The following is an 8,989-nucleotide window of genomic DNA, read 5'->3' on the forward strand; positions in this document are numbered from 1 at the left end:
CTTTAAAGCAGAACGTCGCGTCACTCTTGTCGCGCAATACAATATTTTTCGAAAAGTTCGATATTATCAAATTTGCTTTGTTTGCCATTCAAGCGTGGGTACTCTCGCGATTATGTTCGATCGAATTTTCGCAAATGCGTCGAACGCGCTCTGCGCTATTAAATATCGGAAGATTTGCGCGTGCAACACCTTTGAATATGCAGGAGAACGCTGCGCTATCAGAAAATCTCATCTGCTTCGCCGGCGGGGGCAATGAAAATCTTTTTGTGAATAAAGTACAAGCGTATCTTCTCCTTTATAGCACACAATATTTCTTGAAAAGAAAACCTTCTCTTCCTTACTCCCCCCGTTTTTCATTCCGACTACAGGGGTTGGTTTCTAGCCTTGCCTTGTCTCTTGCAAAAAAAAGGGAACCCGTGCTCCACCGAAATTCGGTATGCGAAAAAGAAACGGGTGCAATACGTCTCGTAATTTGATACGCGTCACTACGAGGAATTCCTCAGATTGCACGCGAAACGCGAGGTGCATAAAACCGACTAATGTAAAGTACGAGTTCTATGCTGGCGGTGCTAGAAAATCGTATCTCTCTTCCCAGGGGGCATGAAGCAAAATCTTTTTGTAAAAGAGATACCTTGCATTTCCTCTTTTATAGCGTACGATATTTCTCCGAAGAAAGTGTTCCTCTTTCTTACTTGCTCGCGGTGACGACCGTCTCTTTCTAAAAAGATAAGTTTTCAACGTATTTTTCCCTAAAACTAGAATTCGAGAACAGAAAATGGAGAATTTATTCGTTCAAAGTCGTTGCCTATTTGTAAGATCGATAAAACACAAAAAGTACATTGACGTCGCGCAGCAAGAAATATATTAAACTGTAGGGGGGGGGGGGGGAGGGGGACAAACTTATTTCATACTAAATTCTAGAAAGAAACAACAGAAGTACGCAATATGTCGTGATTGTAACTTTTCAGTTCATTTCTACTTATCAGTTCGGTAAAGAGCCAATATCGTAAAGAGTCAACTTTCTACAATCAATTGGTTTTACCACATTTTACGTATTCCCGATACGTATTCATTCTGTAGCCAAGTTATTTCGCGGTGCCGAAATTCGGTACGTTTCTGTTCGCATGGTAGAAGTTTCCATGTGGCGTCGATTCAAGCAGAAGTAGATCGATCGACGGTCGTCGATCGCTTCGCGAAGTTCGTTTGCGAGTAACGAAACGTTCGCGTCAATTTCCCGGCGAAGTTGCTGCGGCGATAAGTATCGCGGAGAAAGTAACGTTCGCCGCGACTGGATGAGTTTTCCAAGAACCACGAGGAAAAATCTCGAGTCGGCCGTCCCTCGAGCGATCCGTCACGTGGGTGCTCGCGATGGCCTCCGGTATTAGACGCGCGCTATTCGCCGAAACGTTTTCGCGCAAAATGTCCTCGGATGTAAAAGGCGGACTCACAGGGGCGGAATCCTCGCCCATAAATTCCGGTTGTCCTATCCCTCGGCGACATGACGGAAGGTACCCTATACATCCTCGCCGGCGGCGGACTTAATAAAATGCAAAGACGACGAGCACACGTTGCCAGGACGGACTGACATATCGACGCAATACCGACCCGCCGCCCGGACCCCCGCCGGTGTAACGTCGTCGTCCTTGGCAGAGGGAGGACGTAGAAAAATCGCCCTTCCGCCGGAAAGGACGCTCCGGCATACCGTATAAGGCGCGACGACGCTAACTTCGTTATTCACGAGCACGCGAGCGTGCCGCGTTTTTAGACTTAGGACGATTCGGTATTCCAACTCGTTTACATGCAAAGGTAAAAGCCGATATTTTTGCGTGTTTCCTGACGGCCTTTCTCTCTACGAGATAATGTTTATTGGGACAAGAACAGAAGGGTGAACGTGCCCGGCATGATAATTTAAGTATCGTACTTTAAACATTCTTATGCGCTTGAAAATTATTTTTTCCGAGATATAGTTCAAAAGAAATTTTTGAATATTAAATCAGATTTGATTTAATCAGATTAATGTACTATACTGTAAATTTATAATTAATAAAATTTGCATTGTTATCTTGATCCATGCCAAGTGTTCTATGAATAAAAAAGTAGTGATGTAAATTTGCATTATATTATGAAACTGATGAAATGGAAAGCCGAGGGCCACATCGTCACTTTGATATATCTCGACGATTATTATTAACTTAACTGTCAGGGCCGCGATAGAAATAATCATTAAGAATCACGGATAAATTTGCATTTGTCCCTTCCGATAAATAAAGAAGAGCAGAGTGAAAAAGAATGCGTTGGGAATGTTTTCACGGAGAGAAATCTGCTTGTTTAGTACTATTCTATCATGAAATGGCGAGGCGACAATAGACTTATTATGCGATAATAAAATACGGGTTACCTGAACATGCATTGTTTTCTACGCATTAATAATATTGTTTACATCACACGCAGGATCCATTTATCAAAACAGAGTAGAAAAATCTCTTCATAATTGCATTATGTCTCATTTCGATTTTTTATATATTTCATCGATTGAAGCTACTGGTGATAATGTGATATTCTTGGTAAACAATGTCTAATATGTTATGCGTTTCGCGCGAAGTATAAACTAATCGCATTAGTTTCGCAGCGTTTAGATGGGTATAACATGGCATGCAAACGGCTGAAATCATTAATGCGTTTAAATCTATTATATGCTAGCGTAAATTAATGACTTAACGTTTAACGCTGCATGAGAATATATACGTCGACAAAAGCTGGCTATGACAAAATGGCTACTATATTATATAATATAATACTGAAAATAATTATTTTTTAATTATTTTTTTGCAATTTATTTATTTTAGAAATTAATTTTAATTAAAATTAATTTTGATTTTAATATTATATTCATTTATTTTAATTAAATATTTATTTTAGTTTAAAAATTAATTAATTTAAATTAACTTTTCATCTTTTGAAGATGTAAGTAATAATTGTTTGAAAGTCATTTATTATTTTATTATTCATTTGTGAAAAATATTCAACATGTTTTTTGTTCTAACTGAACCGGAAAGGAGTGTTCGAATTTAAAAGATGAAGTCTGATGATGATTAGATCTGAAAAGGTTCTAAAAATTCCATAATTGAGTTTAGAAGATATCCAAAGTTAAACTAAGATTTAACATCAAACATAAAGATATTTAAAAGATTAAACAAAGCACAAAAACACGAACTAATACATCTAACACAAAACATAATAAATTAATAAATTCAATGCGTGATTTAATCTATTGTAAGAAATATTTTCCGTAAATTTATCTCTTGCTATCGACATGACGAAGGATGCAAGTGAGGCAGTAAATGCATCCCGATGCACTCTTAAAAATATCTAGAAAGACTCGAGCAAGGATGCGAGCGTGTTTTCTATGCGTGCATGTCGTTTAGCAAGATTCGTTGTCGATACACGCGAAGGGTACGAGAGAGTTTAACGCGTTAAGCCATCTTGTTTAATATGGCTTTATTACGTAGGTGGTAACGAACCGCCGGGAGGCCATTATGCAGCGATAAAATGCGCAATGCCCGTTGCACGTACCTACATGTCGTTTCGCATGTGTTCCAACGCCGTGATATGCCCATGCGCATCGAACGAACCAGACGGGGCACGCGTTCACGATAAACGCCTGCGGTTGTGTAAAGCGTTACGCCATGGTCGCCATGGCTACGCAAAATTTAATTCGCTCGTGAAATCGAACATTACGTGCGCACGTAGACGAGCACAGGATTTTTGCAAAAATTGTGTTACCTCCGCGAGCGCCAGCGTATGTAGTTCGCATTCGCATTTGTTCTCTCTCGATTTCCGATGGCTTCTCCGAACGGAACAATCGTCTCCTCGTTTTCTATTGTACGGGAGCTGCGATACAGTTCTCATTGGAGAATACGACAAGATGACTTATTTATCCGAAAATGTGTATAATAAAGCTAAAATACGTAGACTGTGGCGTGAATTCAACGGATTAAGAATTTTTTGATCATGCATTGTTTTTTTCTTGCGTTGACATCTTGTGAAATTTTACAGCCGAGAGAGGATATTCTCTCATCGTCTCGCGGCGATCCAACGGTGAAGTCAACGACAATTTTTCTCCTCGCCTGCTATAGGCTACTTGTAATACATGCGCCGCCAGCGACTTCCACTCCGTCGCGGTTACCTTATTTATCCTTATCTTCCTCGGAATTTCTTTCCGACGCGAGTCCGCAATTCCCGCCCTTGCAGGGGGGTGGGGCCCAGGCACATTCGTGTCACCATTTCTCTAGCTGGCTGCGGAGGATAGCAGACGGCAAGGGGAACGGATGGTATTCGGGGGTTGCTTTTCTCGAAACGCGAAGGGCGAAAGGGTGAGATAGATGAACGGTGTGAGGTACGTCAAGTACGTGTGCCGTATTTTCCGCAAAGTCGCGGCCTCGTAGAATGTCGGGTGTCGTTGGCGGAGGCGCCGGAAACAGCCAGCCAAGGATGGGTGCAGGTGGTGAAGTAACGGGGGGCGAAGGGGTGGACGGATTTGGTTATGCGTCGCCACGTCCCGGCTGGATTTGTCGTCGTCACCTCCTGCTAGGGATGAGAGACTCGGTGTAGAAGAGGAGCTCCCGCTGGTACCCCCTCGGTACAACTTTGAATGAGACCGAAACGCGATGTAAATTTTTTCCCTTCATCCCTCCTCTTCTCGCGGGACGTAGAACGTCGTTCGGGAAAACGTCAGTTGCATCAGTCATTGTGACTGCGTAATCTTCAAAAATTATTCTTTGTATTATATGTATATATATATATTTTTTTTAAATACTTTGCGCCAATCTCGCAAACTGTAATGAAAAATTTACGATATTTGTATATATATCTAAAATATAAATCTACAATAAATCTGTTGTATTGCGATTCATAGGAACTTTGCAAAGAAAAATCTAAAGATGCTTTTTCCTATCTTATCTTTCTTTAGAATTTAATAGCGATCACATAGTTAATCCTCTGGAGCCAAAATATGTGACATAATTATTGACACTGAATCTGAAGATCCAAATAAGTAATAAAGAGAGAGGCAGTAATTATAATGTTAAGAAACCAAAATGACGTAACTTGTATGAAAAAAGAATGAATACTAAATATATTTTAATAAATAAACATCGGACATTTTATGCAGATATTTGCGCATGCAAAATATGCTCAAATACGCAAATATGCACAATATATACAAATAAATATGCATTTTTATGAATGCTCTTTCGATAAGACAAATTTCTATTTTCGTTCCACTCTTTAATTTGGTTAAAAAAGAAATGTATAATATATAATTGCACAAAAATCCGATGTTTATTAATAAGAATAATTCAAATGTGCAGATATAATATAAAAAAATTGAATTATTTGGCATTTTTTATAAAAATTTGTAATTGAATTGATCTAATCGGACCCACCATCAACTCCGAGCGGTTAATAATTAAGAAATAATATTAATTTTTTTTTGTACGAACATATATCAGTGGGATATTATCATGATATTTCAAATTACATAATTTAGTATATTTTTCGTTTCTCTCGAAAACTGATTCGGGCGCGACGCGCGGAAAATATCTTCGTCAACACTGACTAAAATCACGATGCAATCTGTTACATCTACTTTTTCAGACGCAACGCGTTACATGGATGAGAAAACCCTACATTTAAATTACAACCGTACCTTTTGCGCAAACTCGCAAACAGACACGGCAATCTAAAAACAGCACTTTGTGGAGTCGAGGATTCCGCCTCTTTTTCGGATTTATGAGAACCGCGGGAGGGCATGCGACGTGTTAAACGTTTCTCTTCGGGGTTTTATACACACATTTGTATTACTTTTATCTCGACGGCGGTGTTGTGAAATATACTCGCGCATCAGTTCCTAGATGCAGTCGGATATGCCCGACAAATTTCGTGCCTTGACAAAAATAATAGAAGATCGTATTTCAGTGCGAGCTCAAAGTACTTTACAACGGACATATCTAGATCGCGACAAGAGACACGTCTGCACGGACACTCCGAAAGTTTAAATCAGGAAGACAAAGCCCTCGCTTGTAACGTTTTTACGCGAGCCATAATTTTTCATTATTCCTTAAGAGATTTATTCAACAGAGATAATTTATTATTTCGCTTATTAGTTAAGTACAGATATTTTACATAAATATTCTCTCGAATTTTGTCTTCATATTTCGAGACTCATCATAAATGGCAGTATTAATTTTTATATACTACTTTTCAACTGATCTGCGAAAAGTATTTGACAATAACCGATCGTGAAATAAAAATATTACAATCCAATGGGCAATGAAGAATCAAATGGCAGAGAACAGTGCACAAATCTGTATTAGGACATACATAAAAGAATAGAAATCGTTTGTTGTTGTGAGATCGATGAGTCGCGATACGTCGATGAATGCGGCGCGACGCCAACAGCTACCCTTTCCCTATCGGATCACGATTTACCAGCTAGTATGGGGTTCACAATCGTTTCTGCAACCTCTGATTCAACTCTCCCGTCCCTCAACCCGCTTCTCTTTCCGAGCTGCGAAACTCCCTCGGCTTGTTAATCTCGCTAACATCGCGCCACAGGTGGTGACCTCGTATTGTCTCTTCTCCGCCGTGGCCCCATCAACGTCAGCCGCTTCTATATTACCGAATAGATTATTTACGGGCTTAATAACACAATGGTCCCTCTCCTTCCGCCTGACGAGCGGTTCCATCTCAGCGTACAGTCGCACATGTGTTTTTCCCGGCTGGTCTCTAATACTTCTCTCATGTGTCGCAAATCAACGGCACTGGACGGGCGGCAACGTGCGGATTTTTCAGGGTTGTATAGGTTTTTAAATCAGATTCAATCGCCGCGCGAATCCCACAGGATTACCTCGGATTTGCGACATAGGGATTTGTATCGTGTCGCAGCCCAACGTGCGGTTGCTATTGTGCCAATAGTTGAACACGAATCCCGTCGTCGACGTTTCGTCGCAGTTAACGACGATTAGATACTACTCATTGTCTTTGATAGTCTGTTTAGAGGGATAATAACGTCCAATCCTCGTATCATCGCGCGGAAATCTATTGAATCGCTTTGCAGTAAGCTTATGCCTATCGCGATACGTTTACTATCCTACAATCAAGGAAGCCCCTACGGTGCCTGGATCATAACATTGAACGAACGAGCTTTCTCAAGTAGGAGACTGATACTATGTGGTTCCGCTTATCTCTATACAAACGGACATTATCCAGCGTTATGTTCTGCGCAAACTATCGATTGACAATGGCAGTTTACTGAAATCTAAGCATACGTAATTTATAGCAAAGTCTAGCAATATTTTCAACAATTAAAATTAAAAACGAAGTAGACTAAAAGTGCAGTGCAATTAGTACGCAAATTGCTAGTGTGTATATTACTTCAACTAAAGTTTAGAGGTATAATTTGTTTAGAAGTGTTATTAAGTTAGGGAAAATAAGTTTAGAGTGTTGAACATAATTAACTCATGTTTAATACTTTGACATACTTTAGTGAAACATAATTATCTCTAATTTTAACTTCTAATTTCAATTTCCTAAAATCGAAAAGAATAGTTTTTTTATTTTGACAAATCTGTGGTCTTAAACGTACTATTAAACGTATAATTATTATTAAATTTTATATTATTTATAGATCTTATTGAAAATTGCGTTTATGTATTGCTAGCTTATTATTTAACGTTAAAACATGTAAATATCAATTAGAATTTTAGTGACTTAGTCGAAATTATTCTGCGAGAATAATTATTTGGAGAATTAAGCACTCTACTAGATTCTTTAATGTGGTTTTACTCTCTTCTGTTTCAGGGGAGAAACCGTACAAGTGCAGTTGGGAGGGCTGCGAATGGCGATTCGCGCGTTCGGATGAATTGACGCGCCATTACCGCAAGCACACCGGTGCGAAGCCGTTCAAATGTCGGCATTGCGACCGATGCTTCTCCCGCAGCGACCATCTAGCTCTCCACATGAAGAGACACGTGTAATCAATCGTCTCTACGAGCGGTCTCAGCCGCGCGTCACACTCCGCGGTTGGGACCGTCGAGACCTCTTCCTCGTAAAGATCGCGGAGATCTTCGATATTTGCACGCGATCTAGCATTTTTCGAAGTCACCTAATATGCTGCAAGTAGAAGGCGATCGATTATCAAACGCCTAAGCTTAATGGACAAAACATCAAGAGAGAGATCTACAAAAGTAGCTGTATTAGGTATTCGAGATTTGCCAGACTTCATCATTGACAAAAGAATCCGTTTTCGAGGAACACTTGAGGAGATCGATGATCAGCGCCGTTTGGAGACAATCGAAGATCGAGTTTATGTTTAAAACAATCCACGAGAATAATTCGGAAGAAGGCTTGACGAGCAGATAATGTATTATAAAATAACACTATCGGAGTCCAAAGAATCATGTGTATAACGTGTATTTCCTCGAAGTGTCCTGATGCGTAAGATCAGGAGAGAAAAAATAATCGACGACACTTGTCTTTAAGAGCCAAAGGGATCGCACGAAACAAATCATCGACCCCGCTAACTCGCGCGAATTTGAGGAGACGGAAACATCCATGGTCAGCAGTGATCCGGAAGAGAAATCGCAGCCAATGTAATATAGAGAGGAGACCTCCGAGGAAATTGCCGAGCAAAGAAGTCGCCCGGGAAGTCTCGCACGAGAGACGTCAATCACTGCCAATTCGTTACATTCTAAGATCAGCGCTACCGTCGAAGATTTCAAGCTGCGACTTTAGCAACCGGAGGTCTTCGAAAAGCGAGAAGCTGACTGGAGAAAGCCTAAAGTTTTCACCGATCCTCAATGGCGCGCGGCACGCGGGCTGATGCTCATTTGCGATAAAAGAAAAAAAAGAGAATTGTAATGTTAAAAAAAAGACACGCTCCTACTATAGTAATATATATATATATATATATATATATATGTGTGTGTTC

The 8,989-nt window shown here is 40.1% G+C and overlaps 1 protein-coding gene across 1 annotated transcript in view; it reads left to right on the forward strand.

Moving 5' to 3' along the window:
• Nucleotides 1-8,933, forward strand: part of LOC108772689 (Krueppel-like factor 6) — a 330,793-nt gene extending 321,860 nt beyond the window's left edge. The window contains exon 6 of the mRNA XM_018538275.1: nt 7,861-8,933. Coding sequence (XP_018393777.1) covers nt 7,861-8,036 — 176 coding nt within the window. The 3' untranslated portion in view covers nt 8,037-8,933. The remainder of the gene's footprint in view (nt 1-7,860) is intronic.
• The last annotated feature ends 56 nt before the right edge of the window (nt 8,934-8,989 follow it).

The sequence above is a fragment of the Cyphomyrmex costatus genome, unplaced genomic scaffold, assembly GCF_001594065.2.
Source record: "Cyphomyrmex costatus isolate MS0001 unplaced genomic scaffold, Ccosl1.0 scaffold193, whole genome shotgun sequence".
Classification (NCBI taxonomy): domain Eukaryota; kingdom Metazoa; phylum Arthropoda; class Insecta; order Hymenoptera; family Formicidae; genus Cyphomyrmex; species Cyphomyrmex costatus.